A 24,661-nucleotide genomic window follows, 5' to 3' on the forward strand; every position below is an offset into this window, starting at 1 on the left:
CAGATCTTTCACTCTCTTTCAGTAAAGGTTCATCTCTCAGCCATATCCGCATACCAATCAATGTTTATAAATGATGTAGTTAAAAGGCTCCTAAAGGGCCTAAATAATTTAGATCCTCCAATAAGCCACCCTGTGCCATTTTTGGATTTACACATAGTGCTTTCCAATTCATGAGACCTCCCTTTGAGCCTTTGGGAAGCTGTAATTTATTTCATTTGCCTATTAAGACAGTGTTTTTGATAGCGAACACCTCTGTAAGGCGGGTAAGTGAAGCACGTGCATTAGTGACTCAGCCGCCATTCACTGGTTTCATAAAGATAAGGGAGTTCTTCATACACACAAGATTTTACCAAAAGCGATCCCCATTTTCATATAAACCAGTCACTAATTTTCCTGGTTTTCTTTCCCAAACCCCACTCTCATGCTGGAGAGGCTAAATTGCATACTCTGGATGTTAGAAAGGCTTTAGCTTTTTATGTAGACAGAACTAAACAATTTACACAGTTGCCAAAATTGTTTATTTCCTATGAAAGAAAGAAAAAGGGAAAAGCTATTGCTGTGCAAACACTCTCAGGGTGGGTTAGATTATGTATTAATGAAGCTTATAAATGAATGAGGTTGTCCCTTCCTCAGCGAATTAGAACACATTCCACTAGATCTAAGTCAGCCTCTGTGGCTGTTTCTGGGCATATTCCTCTGTCAGAGCTGTGCAGAGCGGCAAGGTGGAGTTCCACACCTTTCCTAAACACTGTTCCTTAGGTGAAGAATCTAGAGCTGATGTGAGATTTGCCACAGACGTCCTGCTGTCCTCCTCCAGTGAAGACTCCATGGTCCCACTGGCCTGGGTCAGAGAACTGCTTATTCATCTGTCCCATGGGTGGGAATGTGCAGAAGACATTCAAAGAAGTGAAGGTGACTTACTTGTAACCGAGGTGCTTTGAGATGGATGCTGCACATTGACCTCTCCGCCCTCCTTTCCCTACTGCTTCGGAGTCCTACTGACCAAAGGGCTTAGGTCACGGGGGGAGGAACAGAGGTGGCTGGGGCACCACGTCCCGTTTATACCGTTGCCCTGGAAGATGAGGCGTTCCTGGAGGGAGGGACGAGGGAGGGGTGTGAGCGCTCCAACTGCTTCTGCTAGCTGGAACTTTGCCATTCAGGCTGCACCGGGCAGAGCATCCCCTGAGTGGGAATAGGCAGAGTCCATCTCAAAGCACCTGGGTTACAGGTAAGTCCCCTTCGTTTACAAGTGGGGAGCCACGACAGAGACAGCAAGTGTAAAAATAACCACTAATTTTGGGTGTCCAATTTGAGACACCCACAGACCTGAATTTTCAGAGTACTTACAGTAAGTGTATAGATTGCTCCGCAAAGCACAGCTCCCACTGCCCTCAGCTGCAGCTGTGGGTGCTCAGTGCTTCTGCTGATCAGACCTCCGCAGCTTAAGTCAGGCACCCAGAAATGAGGAACTCACAGCTAGGGACCCCTGTGAAAAGTTTGGGTTAAGTGACTTGCCTGACATCACACAGGAACTCTGTGTCGGGGCAGGGATAGAATCTGGTTCCCCAGGGCAGCATTCAGCTCCTTTAACCATGAGACCATCCTTTCTCTTCCGCCAACAAACGAGGCCGGATCCTACAGACAACAGCCTCCTTCACTGCACAGCCCTGATTCGGCCCCAGGGCAGGGCCAGCCTGTGCACTGACTGAGGAGTCATTTCCTAAATTCTGAGTGCTTGACTTTGCAACTTATTTTTGAGAGTAATTTCCCAGGATTTGTAAAAAGGCAGACTGAAAAACCAAATTCCGTCATGTGGCATCATGTTGACACCCACGTGGGTCTTCAGTGGGGCTGGGACCTTTAAATCTACCGCACAGACATCTGCCACTTCAGCTAACAGAGTAACTGATAGCAGTAGTAGGTTATCATCTATGTGGACCAGCACTAGAGGTGGTTTTGCCAGTGTGTTGCACAGATATTTGCAGAGGGCAGAGGAATGGTGAGACTCATGAATCTTGGGTTCCATTCCATGCTCCGCAGAGGTGTGGGTTCCAGTGGGCACAGACTTTTCCCATCCCCCCCAAGCTTGACCCTTTCTTCCCCATGTTCCTATCCCAGTCCTGTCTCTTCCCCACCTCTGGCTCCTCATTCCAGTCCCATTCTCCGCACTTAGGCAGTTTGTCTCCTTGCCCAGCAGGTCCTAGTCTCCCACCTCTGGAGTCCCAGTCTCCTTGGCCAGCCACCCCAGTTCCCCCTACACACAGCTAAGTTCCGTCCCAGTCTCCTTGGCCAGCCACCCAGTTCCCCCTACACACAGCTAAGTTCCGTCCCAGTCTCCTTGTCTAGCCAATCCCAGTTCCCCCTGTCCCTCTGGATTTCCAGTTCCTCATCCAGCCTGGCCTCCAGTCCCCACCCCCAACACTGCCCATGTTCCCAGTTCCCACTGGCTGCTGGTCTCAGCTTCCCTCCCCCGGCTCCTCATCCAGGCTCAGTGTCTTTGCGCAGCCTGTCCCAGTTCTTCCCCTGTATCCTGGCTTCTCATGAGATCCGTCTTCTCTCCCCCTTTGCCGCCTCCCCCTCCCCCGCAATGCTTTCCAGTCTCACCTACTGGCTCCCAGTTTTCTTTCTGCCCCATTTCCCTCCATGGCTCCTAATCCCAGTGTTCTGGGACACCCGGTCCCAGTCTCTCTCCCCCAGCTCCTTGTTCCATCTCCCCCACACCCAGTCTGGCCCCGGCATTCAAATCAGGCAGCTTCCTGCCCCATACTGCCTGGGTCCAACGAGAGAGGCACTGAGAGCGCAGGAGAGACTGACTCCCTGCTTTCAGTCAGGTGCCTGAAACTGGCCCTGGCCTAGTCCTTAGCAGCACAGACCTGCAATTGCAGGGAGACCTCTCAGCTCCGGACTGGAGCGTGCTGTGGACAGGCTCTTCAGGGAATTTAGCTGCTAAAATCTGAGCCTCTCTTGAGCAATGTTTCAAAGGTTTATACCTCGCCCGAATTTGGCCAGATTGTCACAGAGTTGGCAAAACGTCACCCCATCCCAAAGGTCAGGTTCAGAGGTGGGCAACCTGCGGCCCGTCAGGGTAATCCGCTGGCGGGCAGCGAGACAGTGTTTACATTGACTGTCCGCAGGCACGGCCGCCCGCAGCTCCCAGTGGCTGGGAACAGCGAACCGCGGCCACTGGGAGCTGCGGACGGCCAATGTTAACAAACTGTCTCATGGCCCGCCAGCAAATTACCCTGACGGGCCGCAGGTTGCCCATCACTGGTCAAGTTCCTTCTTCAACGCTTGGCAGGACTCGAGATTTTTCAAAGAAAACGGCATCCGAATTTTTTCATGTGGGGAAACAACATATTTCCCCTTAGCCTCATTCTCAGAAACCACTGAACCGTTTTGGCCAAAGTCGTCAACCCCCCCCACACACACACACCCCACACACACACACCCCAAAGTCAGCCCGAGGCAGTCACCCAGCATGGAAAATGTCAGTCCAGATTGTTAAAACTTGGCAAAATTATAAGCAACTGAAAACAGGGTCTTATAATGGCAAGTGTTGGGCAGCCTTAATAATGGGCAGTGCTCCCAGCCCTATTTATAGAAGCCTTCCATAGACTGTTACAGGATAACCTGCCCCCGGGAGACTTCCCCCCTAAGCCCTATAGACGGTGCCTTAAGCCCTGACGAATGGTTCAAATCCCTTCCAAAACTCTGATTATTGTAATGTTTACTATTATCTCTCTGTCTATTCTTGTTACCCATGTAAATATCTAATCTTTATTTTTATCCTGCTGAGCTGGTCTCTAATGATATCCAGTGGCAATGAGTTCCACAAGCCAAATGTGCATTACGTGGGGCTTGTCTACACAGAGAGTTAGTGCACGGTAAGCCAGAGTGTAAACTGACAGCACACTAGCTTACCCTGCTCTAACTCAACGCGTGGACCCTGCTCCAGTGAGCTAAAAGTTCAGTGGTGCACTTTGATGTACCGCCACCGAAGTGCGCTAAGGAACTTCTAGTGCACTGTAGCCAGGTCCACATGGGGAGATCGTGCACTGCAAGCTAGTGTGCTGACGTGCTGTGCTTTAACTCTCCATTTAAAAAAGGCTGGGGAGGTCCTTTTATCCACTTTGAACTTGCTACCTTTCGGTTTCATGGAATGCTTCCTGGTGCTTGTGTTATGAGAGAAGGTGACTAGAAGCTCCTGATCTACTTCATTTCAACAACAAGTTGTTTATCTACTTTAGCTTTATCATGTCCCCTCTTCTGTGTCTCCTCTCTAAGAAAACGAGTGCCAATCTCCCTGTATGCTCCTGATCCCTCTCCTTCTGGTTCTCTGAATCTCCCCTATTGCTGCTGTGGCCTTTCCGAGCTGGGGAGACCAGGAGCGAACACCGTATTCCAAGCGAGGGCTCTAAGGCAGAGTCTTCCGCAGAGCTGCACGTATGTGCGGTATGAGAAGTAAGGACGATGCTGCCTACAGATTGGGAACATCATTCCCCACCATGCACTCTGCCCACCAGAGCTCGCTGTGCGGTGGAACATCGTGTCTGTAACAGGCCATCTCCTCAGGCTTGCTGCTTTGTAGTGAGCGGTAGAGCAGTCCAGTGCTCACAAATCCATTGGGAGGGAGATCACAGCAGGCACGCTGGATTCCCTAGCTCTGTGCTTTCTGGTGAACGTTTTATATTTCCTCTCCCTGTGCTGGCACACTTCGCAGTTAGTTATTAATGAAGAACGGTCGGAGAGAGAGAGAGAGAATAATAAAACCAGTTAAAAATCTCAGACTTGCCTTGGAATGGCATGCCTCAGACAGCTTCTGAACTGACTCTCCCTGGCCTCTCACAAAGGCCCTGTCTCTGGGTTCGTCTTACGACGCTGAGTCCTGCACCTGGCACTTGGTGAGCTAGGGAGCTCTGTTCAGAGAGTTAGTGCCACTGACTGCTTGCTCTTAACTGAGCCAGCCCAGAGCGTGTTAGTGCATTTGTTCTGACGGATTAAACGCATTGGTTGTCGTGCTGTGAATGAAGAGTGAACTGTTTGGAACCATTGGGAGTTCGGTGCTTGATTTTTGTCCAAGTGCTGATAGGTGGATGCCTGGAGATAGGAAACACTTCGGACGCAGCCAACGTGCCCCATTAAAGAGCTGCAGACAGACTAGGAGGACTGTTCATATGCGGTGGTTCGTACGCTCGGGTGGCGTTCTGCAGCACACGCACACACGTGCTGTCATGCAGTTCTGGATGTACCGAATTTCTGCCCTGGCAAGTAGAGTTCCCTACTCCAGCCATTCCGTCCAGGTAGGAATCCACTTAGCTGACTCTTGGTGTTTGCTGTAGTGGCTACCCTGGGGGGAAGGTGTCTGCCAGGCCCTGAGGAGGGACAGAAACCACCAGACCTTTATTTTCTCTGGACTTGGTTTTATTTTTAAGCATTGTGTCTTAATACACGAGATATTTCATTTGCTCTGAGAGGAACAGTGAGTATCCGGAAATGAGAATGCTGTGAACTGAAGTTTATGAGGTTTTGATAGGTTGTATAACACACATCAGATTGGGAAACCAAGAGGGCTTAATTAGAACCTGATGTTTCACTTCATTGGGTATTTAGAAGAAAACTAGTTTATGAGGCTTTCTGAGAAGCAGGCTTTGTGGGTGACCTCTGTCGGATTGTGTAGCCGATAGTTCGCTCCAGGGGCAGGGGAGCCAGGGGCAGGTAGGAGCGGGAATAGCATGATGCAGTGATTCCATCAGAGCTTGCCGGAAGGGAAGGGAGGAAGGTCCTGTAGGTGCAAATATGATGTTTAACGTAATGCAAACTCTTCCATCAGTGAGCTTCCAGGGCTGTCTCTGGTGCCCAGTCTGCCTGCACTCCAAAGGAACATGGCTGACTTTTGCAGCAGCCCGGAAGCTGAGCAGTTACAGAGGGGAGGGAGAGTAGGACCCTGTAGCTACAGGTTTAATATAGACCATGTCACTGGAGCGTTGAAATGGGACCCTGCGGGTCTAGGTATTGTGACTCATTCTCCCAGACCGGGAGTGTTCCTGGAGGGAATTTGGCCCCTATAATGCAAGGATATCAATGAGCATAATCCAGATAGTTTCACCAATGAGGCTGTGGGGAAAGAAAACCCTACAGCTGAATTACTGCAGCCTGTTCCGTCCAGAGCTGTGCTCTAAAACACCTGCCCCTGGAACTGCGGTGAGCGTGCGAGGGCTCTGTGTTGTCAGGAGGGGACGCGGGGGAGGGCAAAGGAAAGTCCTGAGGAGCTATAATAAAGCTGTGTCACACTGCAGGGTCAGACTTTCCACTGGGGAGTCTGTTGGGGGGCGGATTGGCGCCCTGCACTGCTCATGCGTGTCAGGCAGGCCTCGGTCAGGAGGATCAGGGCTCAGAGACTCCTCAATAACCAAGGCCGACATGAAATCTGCATCCAGAGCAGTAATATTCCACTCCTCTTTGTTTGCAATGCTTAAATCAACGTCCAGGCTCCTAGCACACCACATATGGTAACAATATGCTGCCAATTACCGTTCGGGCTTTCGCAGTGAGGTTGAGGAGGGTAAGTAAATGGTTCAAGGCTGATCTCAAAGCGTTTTTTCCAGGATTTAATAAAGGGTGAATTCAGGGACTTCCTCTGCTTTGCTAATGTAATTGGGGCCAGATGGGCCCGGAGGATGGCAGCAGGTCCAAGGAAGAGGCGTGTTCGGGTTGCATGTGCAGCACGGCTGTCAGAAGGTTCCTTTAAAGCAGCATGGGGTTAGACTGGGACGCAAGCTCACTGGGAGGGCAAGTCCAAGGCTGGACCAACCGTGAACAACGGCTCCTCTTTGGGAGTGAGCAGACGTTCCTGAGGCTGTGACAGTCCATTTGTGGCAGGGATGGGGAGCACGGTTAGTCCAGACTCCTAAGAAATGAGCAAACCATTTCCGGTGCTATGTTGTCTCTGCTTTGTGGGACAAGTTGGAGGCAAGGTTGGTTGGAATCCCAGTGATGTCCAGGGGAAACTGCCTCTCTCCCAGCGCTGGGCACACAGAGGGGCAGGGGCTGGCTCTGGGGCCCCAGCAGGCTTGTACGCTTGCTGACCTGCTTCTCCTGTATGTAGCGTGTCAGTTGAGGGCCAGGCCAGGCCATCTCTTTCACCCTGCCAGGTGGCACTGGGAGTTGAAAAATCCCAAATTGGTCAGAGTTGAGGATGTGTCATTATGTATTAGGCTACTGATAGGGAAGGGATGGGAGCTGCCTCACTTGGGACACATACAACTAGACTAGGCAGAATGCTAAAATGTACAGTGAACACTTGGGCTGTGGGGGGAGAGACGGGAGTCTTTGACCAGCCTTCTCAGGCCCCAGAAGCCCCCTGTGAGCTCCATGCAGCCCAGGTTCTGCAGACTTCAGCAAGGCATGGCTGGCCGGGAGGAGGAGGAGGACAGGCACTTTATGGAGCTTCATCCCCCAAGCACCTGTAGGAAAACATCCAGGGGAAGGAAAATTGACCCTGGCAGCATTAACTCCTGCAGGTTTCACCCATCATCTCAACTGCCCAGGGGGAGGTTGTGTGGCCCAAGGGCAGATGGGGGCAGAAGAGTTCTGCCCTAGAAGGATTAGGTGTTTTTTGAATGGTGTCATGTACCCACGCAAGAATATTCTGCTTTCTTGGAGGACATGCCATTGGGAGCCAGGCTGCTGACGCCATGGAAGCAGGCGTAGCAGCGTCCCTATCGGGCCAGAAACCTGGCGAATAAGGCGATTTGCTCTTGGGATGGCGTGTGAGCATCCCAGTGCTCCCTGGGGAGAGCTAGCCATCACTGATGCAGCGATCGCACGAGGCCCCCAATGGCTGTTGCCGGGGTACCATGTGTGCGCTATGCGGAAAGGGGGGCCATGTCAGTGCCCAGGACACTTTGTCCATCAAGATGGATCCAGAGCAATTTAATTGGTGTCCCTGTTGGCTGCACTGACTGATTGGAATCCGGGATCACGGCGTGTGGTGCCCAGAAGGGCATTTCAAATGTCACACTTGTAAATGAACAGGGCCAGAAGTGCTCATGCTGCCGTGTGGCATTTGTTTCTCTCCGTGCTGGTACAGATTGTCTGTGGCACAATGAGCTGTGAAAATGGGACTCTGCAGCCCAGAGTTTCCTTCTAATCCTTTGTTTTGTCCTGTTATGGAAACACCTGAGATTTTCAGAACCTTTGTTAGGGAGATAAAAATGTCTCCCAAGGCATCACACACTGGCCAGGCCTGGCTTGGTCAGGAGGAGCTGTGAGCAGGAATGTTATCAGCATGTGTCAGGCACCCAGCCATGGATCACCGCCTCGGCAGAGTGCTGACAGCCCTGCTGCACTTACGGGATTAACCTTTGGCGCTGCAAAGTTAGTGCTTCATTTCCCAAAGCTCCTCTTTGCTGGGATGAAGCCGTGTCCATGACGGGCAGGCGACCCGTCCCTGGGTGCCGGTGGTAAACCCCCTGCTTGGTGAGTAGATGGGGAAGCAGTGCCCCTGAGGTGCCTATGGTAACCTTGGGTGGGGGGGAGGGCAAGCAGCCCCTCAGGGCACCAGTCATCTGAGTCGTGACCCTTGCAGGACAAGGGTCCCATCACACCATCATTAAGCTCTATTTTCTTGGCAGGAGCTGTGGCCTCGTCACTGCATGAAGGCTGTGTATTGCAATCCTTGGGTTCCTGCCACTGTGTGTGTGTGGGGGGGTGCAGAAGCAGTGTAAGGAATGGAGGGAGCTGATGGGTCTGCCATCCCCATTATTCCAGTCTCAGCTCTGCTTCCTTTTCCTGCACCGTATGCCAGCCTAGGAGGCAGATCGAGAACCAGGGAAAGGGGCCACTCAGCTGCATTTCCAGTTAGTTACAGCAATGGTTCGAGTTAAACACAAGCTTTGAGTCTGCAAGAGAGTGAATGTACTTCTCTGCAGTCTCTGCTGGACTTAAATCCATCAGCACTGCCAGGCAAGCTACTGAGTGTCAAAAGAGATCCCCATGCTGCCCTCTGCAGTGCCAATCACCTGCCCAGGAACCCTGCTAGACAACAGAGTTGGGAGTAGGGTGGCAAGGTGCCCAGTTTTCAACCAAAAGTCCAGTTGAAATGGGAACTGACAATGTCCAGTCAGATCTACTGACCGGACACCCAAAGTCCAGTTACTGTGGGCATGGAGGCACCAGGTCATTACCCGTGCCAGCCCCTACTCAGCCAGCGCCGCCTCCTACCTGCGTCGGGCAGCTGCAGCTCCCAACCCAGCTCTGCAGGTGAGTTCCTCCCGACCCGGGGAGAGGGGAAAAGCAGCTGGGGACGGGGGTGGGGGAAAGAGAAGCGAACGGGGGCGAGGGCTTGGGAAGGGGCGGGGCTTTGGGTGGAAAAGGCAGGACCTTGGGAGAAGAGGCGGGGCAGAGGCAGGCCCTCGTAGGGAAGAGACAGGGTGGGGTGGAGGGGTTCTGGCACTCCTGCTTGAGTGTCCAGTTTTTAAAGATTACAAAGTTGGCAGCTCTAGTTGGGAGAGCTCATTACACGCCAGCTCAACAGTGGTCAGAGTCCTGAGATTGAAGCACAAATCATTCAGGAAAGAGAGTGAGGGGCTCTCCATCTTCCATTAAATAGCAACACTAAAATCTACTGGGGCATCACATTTCCTCTGTTGGCCAGTCACTACCTTGTCCCTTCTCTCCACCATCAAATCGCTGACAGGTTCAGGAGAATCCCCCATTTACAGAAAGAGATGAGATGGGAGGCTGGGGCAGGGACTGGGGCAGGGAAAGCAAAGAGGCACTTTTGGTTGTCTCTGATTCAGGTTCTGTCCGCATGGAGTCAGCTTCAGCCTTGGATTTTGCGCTCCTCCGGCAGGGACCACGTCTGTCTGTGTGTTCTGTCGGATGCTGAGCACTTTCTCGGTACTTAATAAGTGACTAACTTTCTATTTAAAATGGTGCGTTTTCAAATTCTGGACCTTTTGTGTCATAAGAGCTACTCGTCAGCAACACTTCAGTTCAGGAGAGCTGACCACCAGGCACCGTCTGACCACCTGAACTACGGGACGTTTAATTCTTGTAGTGACCATTTACCACGGGAACATCTAAAACAGCTCAGCGCCGTAATAAAGGAGGGTCGGCTCTTGGCAAATGTTTCACAGCAGTCTTCACTTGATGTGGCAGACACTGCATCCAGGTCCGTTTCCACTGCAGTAGCGATGAGCTTCCTGGGGTCAGGTGTCTGGGTTTCTGCGAGAGCCACAATCAATGGTGGAAGATTTACTTTTCGATGGCCAGAAGCTTTTTCCAGATTCCACGGACAACTCACTTCATACCTTAAAGGACTCTAGAGTGACACTTGGGTCTTTAGGGATATACACATCTGCAAATAAAAGAAAGTTTAGCAGGTCTCAGTTGGCACAAAGATCCTGCCCTGCTCAATTTTCTGCCTTCCGTGGGCCACCAGAACCACTGGCTTAAGAGGTCAAGGTTTCAAAAAAAGCCTTGCAGCTACCTCGACTGCTTCAGCCCAGCCATCAACATTCTCCGGACTAGAACATCAGACAGACAGGTGTTGGAGGCCATCACTTCTGTTCATTCCATCCATTTACCTCCATCCCACCCGTCCAACCTCTTCAGGGACCTGTCTCCTGATCAATTGCGGACACAGGAAATCTCATGGCTCCTTAGTCTAGGAGCCATAGACCCAGTCCCACTTCAACACGGGGAAAGGGTCCTATTCAAGATATTTTCTGATACCCAAGAAAAACAGGAGTTGGAGGCTGATATTAGATCTCAGACAATTGAACAAGCATGTCCGACATCTGAAATTCAGGCTGGTGTCCCTAGCAGCCATAATTCCCTCCCTGGAACTAGGGGCTGGTTTGCGACCCTTGACCTCAAAGATGCATGCTTCCACGTAGCAATTCATCCTTCTCAGTAAAGATCTCTTTGTTTCACGTTCAATCACAATCATTACCAGTGCCAGATTCAGCCTTCTGCCTGTCATCCTCCCCAAGGGTGTTCTCCAAAATCATGGCAGTCTTTCCCTACCTTGACAACTGGCTCCTCCAGGATCGGTCATGTCCGGAGGGATGGTCGGTAGTTCAAACAACAACTTAATTATTCCAAAGTCTAGGCCTGCAGATAAATCTCGAGAAATCGATCTTGATCCCTATACAACAAATTCTCTTTATGGGGCATCTTTGGATTTGATCATGGCCAGAGCTTATCCCTCTCTCGACAGGTTCCTTACGCTAAAGGAGAGTGCAGCTCAGCCTTCACGTTTCAACAAGGGCATGTCTGCAACTGCTGGGGCACATGGCAACTTGTGTTTTTGTGACGCATAACGCCAGGTTGTTTCTTCAATGTCTCCAGAGGTGGTTTAGGACAGTTTTTGTACCCAGCAAACAGTCTGAACAAGCAGGTATCAGTACCCAGCCAGGTCCCACAGTCACTCACCTGGTGGATGAATCCTTCTAAGGTTTCCTGTTCAACCAGAATCCCCCTACGGTCATGTTAACATCGGACACTTCCCCCTGGGGATGGGAAGCACACTTGGGTCCTCACACAGACCAAGGCCAGGGCCAGCACCAGCCCACCAAGCATGTGCTTGGGGCGGTGCCTGGAGGGGGGCCGCGCGGCGGGGTGCTCCAGCCCAAGAGCGGGGCCGCGACTGGGCTTGCCACCCTCCCCCCGGCGCTCTGGCCGGTTGGGGAGAGCAGGGCCCCAGCCGGGCTCGCCGCCCTCCCCCCAGCGCTCCGGCTGGTCGGGGAGAGCGGAGAGCCGCGGCGGGCTCTCCGCCCTGCTCCCGGTACTCTGGCCACCGGGGAGAGCGGAGAGCCCCGACCGGGCTCTCCACCCTGCTCCGGCCAGTCGGGGATTGTGGGCCCGCGGCCGGGCTCGGCGCCCTCCCCTGCCGTGCTTGGGGTGGGGGGGCGGCAGGTGGCTTTTTTGCCTAGGGCGGCAAAAAAGCCAGAGCCGGCCCTGACCAAGGCAAATGGTCACAACAGGAACAGCGCTTGCACATCAATCTGTTGGAATTAAGAGCAAACAGAAATGCTCGCCTGCACTTTCTTCCCCTACTCAAAAACAAGCCCATCAAGATCATGACAAACAAACAGCATGCGTGTATTATATCAATTGTCAGGCAGGGTGCAGTCCCCTTCACGCTGCACCAACCGACAAAGCTTTGGCATTGGTGCATAGCTAATTATCTCGGCTTCTGACCTCCCAGCTACACAAAACACTGTGGTGGATGACCTCAGCCAACATTTCTCCCTAAATTACAAGTGGAAGTTGGATTCTTCAGTTCTCAACAAAATATTCCTAGCCTGGAATTTCCAGACATCAACCTCTTTGCCACAGCAGCCAACACAAAGTGCAGGAAATTCTGTTCCAGAAGGCGACAAAATCCCCAATCTCTAGGAGATGCTTTTCTCATTACATGACCAAAAGATCTTTTTTATGCATCTCCTCCAACTCCATTGCTTTTAAAGATCAAACAGGACCATGCCAAAGTCATTTTGATTGCACCAACTTGGCCAAGGCAAGTTTGGTTTCCTTAACTCATCAAACTCACCTCTCGCCCTCCATAGCGGCTCCTGAGCATACGTCGGCTAGTATCTCGGTGTGGGTCAGATGCTTCACCCCGTTCTGGACATTCTGTAACTGCCAGCCTGGCTCCTCAGTGGTTCTTGGGACTAGAGATTGCCCGTTCATTGGAAGTACAAAATGTATTTTTAAATAGCAGAAAGGAAACTACCAGGCATACGTACCATCAGAAATGGAGAAGATAACTTTGGTGTAATGGGTGCCATCTTTCTCCTGTCCACTCATCCCTTTCCTCAATCTTGGATTACCTGTTGGAATCCAAAAATGCAGGCCTTCCTATGAGTTCCATGAAGGTTCATTTAGCTGCAATAACAGCCAGTAGAAGGTTTCTCAGTATTCACTTGTCCAAGCACAGCGAGATTCCTAAAAGGACTTATCAAGCTTTTTCCATACATTAGAGCCCCTACACCACTTTGGGATCTCAGCCTTGTTCTTAACTGCCTTATGAAACAGCCCTTTGAGCCACTAGCTAGGTGCTCACTGCTACATCTGTCTATGAAGATGGTGTTTGTGGTGGCTATCACTTCTGCTTGAAGGTTTGTGGAGACAGGGGCTCTAATGGCAGACTGTCCTTTTACTTTGTTCTTCAACGAGAGGATATCTTGACAACCCCATCCAAAGTTTTTATCTAACGTGTCCCCTGAATTTCACATCAACCAAACTATTCACCTTCTGGGGGTTTTCCTAAGCAGCATCAGTCCATACAGGAGTCTGCCTTTCATATGCTAGATGTTAAGAGGGCATTAACCTTTTATTTGGACAGGACTAGGCCACTCAAGAAGACCCCCTTGACCCTTTGTTTCTATTGCAGACAGGTCTAAGGGAGCACCTGTCTCCACGCAGAGGTTTTTTCTGAGTGAGTCTCTGGATGTGTTATTGCTTGTTATGGTTTCGCTGAGGTTACACCTCCCCTAAGAGAGCCTGCACTCTTCTAGATCACACCCTACATCTGTAGCTCTACTCAAAGACGTTCCAGTTGCTGAAATCTGCAGCGTGGTCCTCAGTGCGCACATTTTCCAACCTCTGTGCCCAGTTCATGCTGCAGGATCAGATGTGGCAGTGAGCAACACAGTTGTTTCTTCGGTGACGGACTCTACTCTGAAACTCCCACCTCCTTAAAGGGTTACTGCTAGGGAATCACCTAAAGGGGAGCACCTTACAGGGGTGCTGCTCAGAGAAGAAGGAGAGATTACGCACCTTCTGCAGTAACTGCATCCCTCTGTGGGTGCTCCACTTGCCCTTCTGCTTCGGAGCTGCCTCTGTGGGCTTTGCTGTAGAGAAGGAACTGCGGGTGGTTTGCCCACACAGCCCTAGATAGCCGCAGTACAGGGCCCAAGGATGTGTAGGGTGCATGCATGGGCCAAACAGGTACTGCTACCGGAACTCTTCGACCAAAGGCACTGGGGCACATGTGCACCTAAAGTGGAGGTGGAGGGACCCACCCCTCAGAGAACTCGCGTGGAGCCCCCACTGGGGGCAGAGGGGGGGACACACCTCAGAGTAACCTCTCCTTTTTCCCAAAGAAATAAGGCGACATTAAGTTACTGTATCAGTTGATACAGTTAATGTTAATATTCCGTTGTAGTTTTGCTGCTTTTCAGAAATGTATTTTAACCACACTTGTCCTTTTATTTAAAGACAAAGAGAATGGAAATATTTGGAAAATTTAGTATTTTTTTAACTGAACTAGGTAAAACCCCATAAATGACTGGAACTCATTTAACGTAAGAAGAGTGTCAAATATTTCGAAAAACAGATTTACAGCAGTCATTTCCTTCCAGCCCAAAAGGCAGTGACACGGGAATGACCCCGGTAAGGCATTACAAGCAGCAAGAGCTTTCACGTGCAGCAGTTAAAGTTCAGTGAAAGTTTCACTTGGGTTCTGTTGCTTTTAAACAACACAGGCCCTGTGGCCCCAGGCTGGTGGGGCCTATGGTACCTCCCCATTTAAACTTGCAGGCTGGGGCTGGAGAGTGAAGGGAACTGGGCAGTGTACAGGGTGGAGTTCTCTCTTAGGGGGCAAGGGACAGGAGCACAGCCTCTAAACCCCACAGACAGCAGGGTTCACAGGGGATGGAAACTCCAGTCCCTTCGAGGAACACCCTGTTCTCCTCTTCCTGTAGTGTAGGACAGTGTGGAAGGAACAGGCATCTTCTAAGGACATGCTTCCCTGGTCCCAGTGAACCCCCAGAACTGCAGAGCCTCCCCTGACCAGAGCTGCGAGGTGCTTCCACTGGGTCATCGATCTTGGGAGTGGGGGGCAGGGACATGCTGCTATATTGGCTCTTCTGTCCTTTGGGCCGGGGATCCTGGGGCCTTCACTGTGGAGCTGAGAGCTCACTTCATTGTTTAATGGAGGGAAGCAAATCAGAGACCCAGGGATTGTCGGGGGCGGACAGAGGAGTTCAGTGAGTCTCCGGGTGGCTCTCCTGTAGGCGGTGGGGTTCCCGCTTTGAGATTGTGTTGTTGTAGCTCAGCAGCAGTGGGGTAAACACACAATGGCTGCATATTTCTCTTGGCTAGCGGAGAGCCACAGGCGTGGGGGGCTGAGAACATGGATTTAGTCGTTACTCAGTTTAACTATGACGTTGCAAGGGAACTCTATAGGCATTGCTGCTTAGTTAATGTAAAAGCTGCTGCCAAGAGTCAAGTCTTCTAATTGTCTGTAAGTTTAGGGGCATACGCAGTTAGTTTGCTAAGGGCCGTGGGTCAGTTCTTAGTGTAATGGGACTAGACAGCTGTTGCTGGTGTAATGTTAGAAATCAGGAAATCTTTGGGGGTTGTTTGTTGGGGTTTAAAGAGGAGCAGCCAAAGACGTGCTCAGAAATCCTCATGATAGGGACAAGACAGGAATTGTACAAGTTACACCCAAATAGGTACTTTGCTCAAATTTCTGTGACCCGGAGAAAATTCACCTTTTATTACTAGAATCTGTGTATTAACAAGCTGTATGCAAACAGAATCAGGATTGTGTTTAAAAAACGTCAAATTGTGACCGTTTGGGAATTCCCAGTGAAGATTGGGTGTGACGATCAATTCTCATAGTAGAACGTTTGCTCTTATGTGTTTAGTTGGCCAGTAAAAATCGCTGCAGGCAAAGGCCCCAGTTCTCCCAGCAGCTCCCCCATCAGAGTGGGGCCCCGGTAAGTGGGGGCAGAGTCAGGCCATCAGACTCTTCAGCAGCTTTGTGTTCTCATGAACACAACGGTTTGCATGCTGCTGCAACACAACGTGTGTGTGTGACACTGCAATGAACGGAACTACAGTGTCGCTAATGGACAGGGCTTTGTGGGAAGTACATAGAACTGTAGGGCTGGAAGGGACCTCGAGAACTCATCAAGTCCAGTCCCCTGGGCTGAGGCAGGACCCTAGACCATCCCTGACAGGCGTTTGTCCAACCTGTTCTTAGAACCCTCCAATCATGAGGATTGCACAACGTCCCTTGGAAGCCTGTCCCAGAGCTTAGTTACCCTGAGAGCGAGAAAGATTTTCCTAATCCTAACCTGAATCCCCCTTGCTGCAGATGAAGCTGATGACTACTTGTCCTACCTTCAGTGGGAGTGGAGAACAATTGGTCACTATCCTCTTTATAACAACCCTGAACCTATTTGAAGATTACCATTAGGTCCCCCTCAGGCTTCTTTTCCCACGACTAACCAGGCCCAGGTTTTTAACCTTTCTCCATAGGTCAGGATTTCTAAACCTTTTGCCCTCTTTGTTGCTCTGCTCTGGACTCTCTCCAGTTTGTCCACATCTTTCCTAAAGCATGGTGCTCCGTGCTCCAGCCGAGGTCTCACCAATGCCGAGTAGAGCGGGACAGTTACCTCTCGTGTCTGGATGCTTTGCTGGGGAGCTTGGAAAAAATACGTCCAGGTTCCCTTTTTGTTTCAAGTGGACACCCTTCTAATTGCATTATGCAAGTTTGAGTTTAATAAATGTCATTATTTTAGTCATCTGTAGTTTTTGCCCTTTCACGGGTACCTCCAATACACTACAACACCCCATAAACTGCTGGGCGCTCCATCTGCTCGAGCCAAGGAGCTGTGCTCGAAGCTGCTGCTCCCTCAGGAGCAGGTCGGGTGGAGGTCTTTGTGTGGCAAGTGCTGGTCACATTGAATAGTTCTTTGCCAGGACAGTGGTGGGGGCTCTAGAGATGCCAAAGAGAGGACCGAATAAATCAATCTCTCACTGTCTCTTGAGCTCGGAAGAGCTGGGATCCAGAGTGATAGGCAGTGCTGCTTGGGTTCACCCGCTTGCTGAGAAGTTCGGGAGCTCTGTCAAGCAGTGACTTTACTCACCTGGCATGAGGACATCACTCAAGCCTGTCTAAACACGGCAGTTGCGCTGTTTTAACTAAACTGGAGTAGTTAAAGCAATACGACACACTGGGGACATCAGGTTGCCAACTTTGCAATATTTAAAAACCAGACACTCCAGCAGGAGTGTGGGAATCTCCCCTGCCCCGCTTCTTCCCCCTGAGGCCCTACCCCTACCCCGCCTTGTCTGAGGCCCTACCCCTACCCCACCTTGTCTGAGGCCCTGCCCCTACCCCGCCTTGTCTGAGGCCCTACCCCTACCCCACCTTGTCTGAGGCCCTGCCCCTACCCCGCCTTGTCTGAGGCCCTATCCCTACCCCGCCTTGTCTGAGGCCCTACCCCTACCCCGCCTTGTCTGAGGCCCTACTCCTACCCCGCCTTGTCTGAGGCCCTACCCCTACCCCGCCTTGTCTGAGGCCATGCCCCTACCCCGCCTTGTCTGAGGCCATGCCCCTACCCCGCCTTGTCTGAGGCCCTACCCCTACCCCGCCTTGTCTGAGGCCCTGCCCCTACCCCGCCTTGTCTGAGGCCCTGCCCCTACCCCGCCTTGTCTGAGGCCATGCCCCCTGCTCATTCTTCTTCCCTCTTTCCCCCATCTGCTCTTCCCCTCTTTCCTACCACCCCGCGCAGGTCAGGAGGGCCTCGCCTGTGGAGCCAGGGCAGGGAGCTGCAGCCACCCGACGCAGGTAGGAGACGGCCCAGGCTGAGTAGGGGCTGGTGCAGGTGATGACCCAGCACCTCCCCCACCTGCAGTAAGAGGACCTCGGGAGTGACCGGACGCTGTCAGGTCCCCTTTTCGACCTGGCCATCCTATGGGGGCGTACAGCGTATTCCCCTGCCCCTTTCTTGTGGTCTCAGTCTTTGGGTGGGTGCATTTAGGAGCGAAATGGAAAGACAGGGGGGTAATGAGAAGAGGGTTTTGGGGCAAACTGATCAGCCCACGGGGGGAGACTGTTCGGAGTGAAAATGCAGCAAACCCTCCGACACCCTCTGTGTTCTCGTTCCCTGCTTGGACTGTTCTGCGGCTGCTCTGCTGGCTTCAGTCTCTGGCTGGCTCCTCCCTGCAGTTTCTTTCTCTAAGGCCACATGGCTGGGGAGCGCTGCCTGGGTCCTAGTGCCCCCTAATGGGGGTTTCCCCCAACCCAGAACTGTGCAGGGGGGCTGGGGAGGAAGGGGTACTCCTGGCTGGCCCCTCCCCCCAGGGCAGCGGTACCTGCTTAAACTGCTTTGAGAGCTGCTGCAGTTGCGACTCCACAGAATCCCATGCGTTACGTTCCCCGTTCAGCGTCAGTACTAACTGAGAACCGCTCCTGGATTAGAACAGCAGCTCCGTGCCATGGCTATTTTAATCTCTGAAAACAAATTTACCCACTTCCAGCAAAGAATTGACCTATTTCGTGCTTCCTCTCCCAGCAGTGCTCACTGTCCTAGCCCCAAGGTCCAACGGCTGGAGAAGGGGAGGTTTAACCTCGTGCGTGAATCGCTCTGCCTTGCTATATTCCTGCAGGAAAGGCCGAGCATGGTCCCTTGAACAGGAGTCTCTGCTTGTGGGCTGGGGGTTTCAGATGGCGCTGGCTAGAGGGGCAGGAAGCAGCTACCTGGCAAGCCGGATGTATTCTTGTTGTTCGTATTGCTGTAGTGCCTCGGAGACCTACGTTTTCTCTACAGATCCAGAGGCTGTTGACTCGGCAGCTGAGGCGTGGAGGTGGCTGAATGCCCTACCCCTGAACAGCCCTGCAGAGGCAATCTCTGTCCCAGAGCCATTCGCTGGAAATCAGGGTTCGTTCTAAGGATGACAACTAACAATGTATATTCCTTCTTTTCCCCCCTCAGAACATCCCCACCTTGGGAAGTGTCGCAATCACCATGGCGCTGCACAACTGTGATGAGGTAGCAGTAGCTGGATTTGGCTATGACATGAATTCACCAAATGCACCACTCCATTACTACGAGAGCATCAAGATGTCTGCCATAAAGGAGGTAAGGGCCCGGGGGCTAGCTGAGTCCAGGCCTGTGAAATTGGTGATAATGGGTATGGCTTTTACTGTGGAGGAGCCTGAGCCAAGGGTGTCTGGGCTCCAAGCCACGGCCCAGCACACGACTGCCAGAATGTTTACACTTAGCGCTTCCAGGGACACGCTCAAGCAGAATGTATGTTACAACCGGTTACCATCTGCGTGGGAAAGTCCTCTGCATACACGTGTGTGTGATCCCTTCCCCTTCTCAGAGCTAGCGCCAGAGGCCAAAGTAAAGGATGGAAAAGTTACAGAGAAATGTAAACTAGAATGGGCTAAATCCTGCACTGGTGCTGGGGAGTCGGGTTTTTCCATCTATTTTATTACTCTGACCAATATCCTTTTTTGTCATACGATCCGCTCCTCTCTGCTCCTGCTGAGAAATGTGGAGGAGAGGACTTTGCCGATGCATGTTGTCTTCCCGCTGGCTGTGAAGCCACAAACTAATGTATACACACGTCCTTCCACCTCTACAGAAGCATTTGACGAGGCCAGATCTACACTAGAAACTTTTACTGGAACAGGAATCTTGGGCAGGGGTGTGACTTTTGCAACATTTCTATACTGATAAAATCCCTGGTGTAGACACAGTTATACTGGCATAAAAATGGTGTTGCTGGTATAGCTTATTTCAGTCGGGGAACTGGTGTGAGTTACACTGGTGAAAGCGCCTTTTTGCAGTTTGAGCTGAGTCTGCACAGGAAGGGTTTGCTGATCTAGCTAAACTTTTCTAGTGTAGACCTGGCCTCAGTCTTTTAAAAGGTGCCTCCTGTGGTTTGCCAGCTCTCAGGGGCATCGTGAGGGGACAGGGGCCTGGCAAAGGAAGGATGACTCAGTGCTTAGGGGTGCTAAGCTGGGATTTGGGAGAGCTGGGTTCAGTTCCTACCTCCTGATACAGATGTTCATGTATGAAGACACCTTGGATAAGTCACTCAGTCCCTCTGTGCCTCAGTTTCCCTATGTAGCCACTGAAGAAGGGAGCTTCCTTTCCTGACAGGGGCATTGTGAAGAGAAATATCTTGGGGTCCAAGATACTCTGGTGATGGGAGACCAGCTAGGTAACCTGCGACAGGTAAATAGTGGGCTGTGGCAACTCTCCTTCTTGTTCAACCTCTGAGCCCATCCCTGGCAAGGCTTCTGTTGCCACATGTGGAAATGACCCTCAGATCTATCCCACACCTGTGGCCATGTGCAGTGTTCCCCTTGATGCTCTTCCAGGTTGTCCAGCCATCATAGCTAAACCAGAGCTCCCACCGTTCTGAGCTCCTCGCCCCACGCCACGGGCTCCCCATCCTCTCTACGTCCATTCCAAACTCCTGGTCCTCACTTCCAGGGCTCCTCCCTGCCAGCCACGCTCCTCTTCCGGTTCTGTAATTCTGTTTGCTTCCCCCAGAACAACCTCCTGCCCTGTCCATGCTGCCCGGGAGTCCTCCCTGACGCTGCATGCCATACAGCCCCCCTCTCCTCTGTCAGACTCTCCACCGTCCCGCTGATTCCCCTACATGATCACATACACGAAGAGCTGCCTGGGAATGGGCACGTTGGGACTGTCCCACCCAGGCAGCCCCAGAACTCTGCTCTGTACGTTCCTGCCTCGTGCCGAGCCCCGTGCTTTTATCTCCCCACAGTGCCTTGCCACGATCACTTCACAGAAGAAACTCTTCAGGGCAGGACCCGTGTTCTTACTTGAGCTGTAAAGTGTCCAGCATAGCTCTGATCCTACATCCAACTACGATCTAATGTCACAGCCCACAGCGCTGTGCAGCTGCTGCGGAGCCACCGGGGTCCTCAGCTGTTCCTCACAGACAAGAGTTGTTTCCTGGCCACGGCCGGTTAGCTCACCTCAGTGCACCTGCAGCAGAATCATTGCTGAGATCTGCCTCTGTCAGGTGAGCGCGCGCACATCTGCATTCACACAGGGCAGCTGCGCTGGAGAACGGGGATGCTGCATGCCAGACCTCAGCAAGCTGCCTCCATACAAAGTGACCATTGCTCTGGTACAAAAAGGCCGGGGAGAGATGCTCACCTCTCTGCTCTTGCATGTTCTCCATCGCTGCTGTTACATGTCACAGGGATTTAATTCAGGTGTGTAGGGGACTCCCACTGGCGAAGTCCTGGTGAGTCACAGAACGTGTGGGTAAAGCGGAGCTCTCTCTCCAGGGAGGTGGCAGGAAGTTGCACTCTGTAGAACGGAATGAGCCCAGGGCCTTGCTGTGTCACCATTAGCATAGTCTGTGATGCAACTGCACTAATGTGGAGAGTCATCTCCAGCACCCGTCATGAAAACATCGTCTTCTGCTGTAGGGACATGTTTGTAACAACTGCTAGCAAGGAAAGTTTTGTCTTTGTGCATTTGACAGCGCTTTGTGCAGAATCTGGTTAGCTGTTTTGTTCAGTTGCCCTTCCTGTCTCCCATTTAATGACCTCACTCTCTTGCTGGGTCCTGCCCTGGGCATGGGGAGAGCTCCCTGGAGAGCATGCCCTGCCCCAGGCCCTGCACTGGGATAGTTAATCTCTCACCAACAGAAGCTAGCCCAATAAACGTCCCTAGACCTCGCCCTCGCCCACCTCCTCTCTCTGAGTTTGATTCTGGCAGCCTGGGAAAGAGGTGCACAGCTTCCAAGGCCAGAAGGAAGCATGCTGATCATCTAGTCTGACCTCCTGTGCAGCACAGGCCAGAGACCTGCCCCACAACCATTCCTAGGGCAGAGCTTTAGAAAAACATGCAGTCTTGAGTTAAAAATTGCCAGCGAGCCACCATGACCTTGGTACATTGTTCTAGTGGTTAATTTCCCTCCCTGTTAAAAATGTACACCTTATTTCCAGTCTGAATTCATGTAGCTTTAACTTCCAGCCCTTGGGTTGTGTTTTACCATCCTCTGCTAGACTGGAGAGCCCATTGTCAAAATATTTGTTCCCCATGCAGGTAATTAAAGACTGTAATCAAGTTACCCCTTAACCTTCTCTTAGTTTAGCTAAATAGACTGAGCTCCTTGAGTCTGTCATTGTAAGGCAGGTTTTCTAATCCTTTAATCGTTCTCATGGCTCTTCTCTGAATCCTCTCCAATTTACCAACATCCTCCCTGAATTGTGGGCACAGGATTCCAGCAGCAGTCGCACCAGTGCCAAACACAGAGGTAAAATATAGGCTTGTCTCCTATTTGACATTCCCCTATTTATGGATCCCAGGATCACATTAGCTCTTTTGGCCAAGCATCGCACTGGGATCTCAGGTTCAGCTGATTATCCACCACAACCCCCAAATATTTTTCAGAGTCCCTGCTTCCCAGGATGGAGTCCCTCATCCTGTAAGTATGGCCGACATTCTCTGTTCCTAGATGTGTACACTTATATATAAAGCATATTAAAATGCATAGTTCCCTTGTGACCAGCTTACCAAACGATCCAGATCGCGCTGTTTCAGTGACTTGTCCTCTTCGTTATTTCCCACTCCCTCAATTTCTGTAAAAAGCGACAAGGAGTCCTGTGGCACCTTATAGACTAACAGACGTATTGGAGCATGAGCTTTCGTGGGTGAATACCCACTTCGTCAGACGCATGTAATGGAAATTTCCAGAGGCAGGTATAAATATGCAGGCAAGAATCAGTCTGGAGATAACAAGGTTAGTTCAATCAGGGAGGGTGAGGCCTTCTTCTAGCAGTTGAAGTGTGAGCACCAAGGGAGGAGAAACTGCTTCTGTAGTTGGCCAGCCATTCACAGTCCTTGTTTAATCCTGAGCTGATGGTGTCAAATTTGCAAATGAACTGAAGCTCAGCTGTTTCTCTTTGGAGTCTGGTTCTGAAGGTTTTTTGCTGTAAGATGGCTACCTTTACGTCTGCTATTGTGTGGCAAGGGAGGTTGAAGTTTTCTCCTACAGGTTTTTGTATATTGCCATTCCTGATATCTGACTTGTGTCCATTTATCCTTTTACGTAGTGACTGTCCAGTTTGGCCGATGTACATAGCAGAGGGGCATTGCTGGCACACGGCTACCCCTCTGATACTCAATTTCTGTGTCATCTGCAAACTTTATCAGGGATGATTTTATGTTTTCTTCCAGGTCATTGATAAAAATATTAAATAGCAAAGGGCCAAGAACCAAGGGAGGATTACATGGAGACCTATCAGTCAGCCAGCTTTTAATCCATTTCATGTGTGCCATGGTAATTTTATATCCTTCTAGGTTTTTAATCAAGATGTCGTGCAGTGCTAAGTCAAGCTCCTTGCAGAAGTCTGTAATATCAACACTCTTACCTTTATCAACCAAACTCGTAATCTCATAAAAAACATATCAAGTTGGTTTGACAGAATCTGTTTTCCATTAACCCATGTGTTTGGCATTAATTATAGTACCCTCTCTAATAGATGGCCTATTGGGTAGCGCACCCAGTACTGTGTCTCAGAGAGAGGGCCTTTCAGTTCAGTTCATCACCCAAGGACGGGGTTAGCTTCACCTTGGGTTTGCAGTGTCCTTGCCCTCTTCTTATCAGAGGTGAGTGAGACTGGAAGGTGGCTTGTGCCCCTCCTGCAACGGGGGCAGTTGGAAGGGGAGCCGGGGCCCCTCCACTGCACCAGGTTCCGTTCCAGCTCCCTGGAGTGCCCTCAGAGTTACCCTTCCTGGGTCACTTCCTACCACCTACCCCTCCCCCCAGCTCCAAGTCCAATACAAGGTAACAAAAGAAAAGACAGCTAAACCTTCAGGCCCAGTGTGGGTTTTGTACACCTCATCACACTCTCCTTTAATTCTTTACTAGCAGAGTCCTGTATTAACTGCTCCATTCTCTTGCCCAGGATCAGTGTCAGACTGACAGGCCTATAATTACCCAGGTCATCCCATTTTTAAATATCAGCACAAAGTTAGCTTTCTTCCAGTTTTCTGGAACTTCCCTGATGTCCCAAGATTTTTTTGAAAATTAGCATTAGCAGTCCAGCGAGCTCCTCTGCCAGCTCTTTTAAAACTCTTGGATGCAAGTTATCCACACGTGCTCATGTTAAAATGTCTAACTTTACTAGCTTCTATTTAACATACTCCTGAAATACTAGTGGAATTGAAAGAGTGTTCTTATCATCATACTACATGACTACATCGTTTGTTCTTTTCCCAAACACAGAACAGAGGAATGTATTGAACACTTCTGCCACTTCCGCATTAATGATGATTATATCATTTCCATCTATTATGGACCAATACCATTGTTAGGATTCTTTTTGTTCCTAATATATTTTTAAAACTCCTTCTTATTGTCCTTAATGCTGCTGTCCATAGATTTCTCCTTGTTTTCCTTTGCTTCCCTTATCAATTGTCTACAGTTCTAGCTTCTGAAGTATATTCATTGCTATTAACTTCCCCTTACTTAATTTGTTATATGGTGTATTTCAGTTCAAACCCACCTTCTTTCCATAACTGGCCTGATGGTTCAGTCTTTGATTGGGAGTACGGTACCTCAGATTTACACTCCTCTGCTCACTGAGAAGCTATCTATCACTTTGTCCAGGGTGCTCTGTACAAAGGTGAGGGAGAGTTGGAAACTCCTGACATAAGAATGGCCACACCAGGTCAGACCAGTGGTCCCTCTATCCCAGTATCCTGTCTTCTGACAGTGGCCAATGCCAGATGCTTCAAATGGAATTAACAGAACAGAGCAATCATCAAATGATCCATCCTCTGGCAGTCAGAGGCTTAAGGACACCCTGAGCATGGAGTTGCATCTCTGAACGTCTTGGCTAATAGCTATTGAT

The 24,661-nt window shown here is 50.9% G+C and overlaps 1 protein-coding gene across 13 annotated transcripts in view; it reads left to right on the plus strand.

The window, feature by feature from the left end:
- The window catches only part of ST3GAL3 (ST3 beta-galactoside alpha-2,3-sialyltransferase 3), a 367,793-nt gene that overhangs the window by 313,253 nt on the left and 29,879 nt on the right, over positions 1-24,661 (plus strand). For all 13 annotated transcript variants that reach the window (XM_065555304.1, XM_065555307.1, XM_005307127.5 and 10 more), the window contains one exon: positions 18,741-18,887. In XM_065555304.1, the coding sequence (XP_065411376.1) occupies positions 18,741-18,887 (147 nt within the window). The remainder of the gene's footprint in view (positions 1-18,740; positions 18,888-24,661) is intronic.

The sequence above is a fragment of the Chrysemys picta genome, chromosome 8 (genome assembly GCF_011386835.1).
Source record: "Chrysemys picta bellii isolate R12L10 chromosome 8, ASM1138683v2, whole genome shotgun sequence".
NCBI lineage: Eukaryota > Metazoa > Chordata > Testudines > Emydidae > Chrysemys > Chrysemys picta.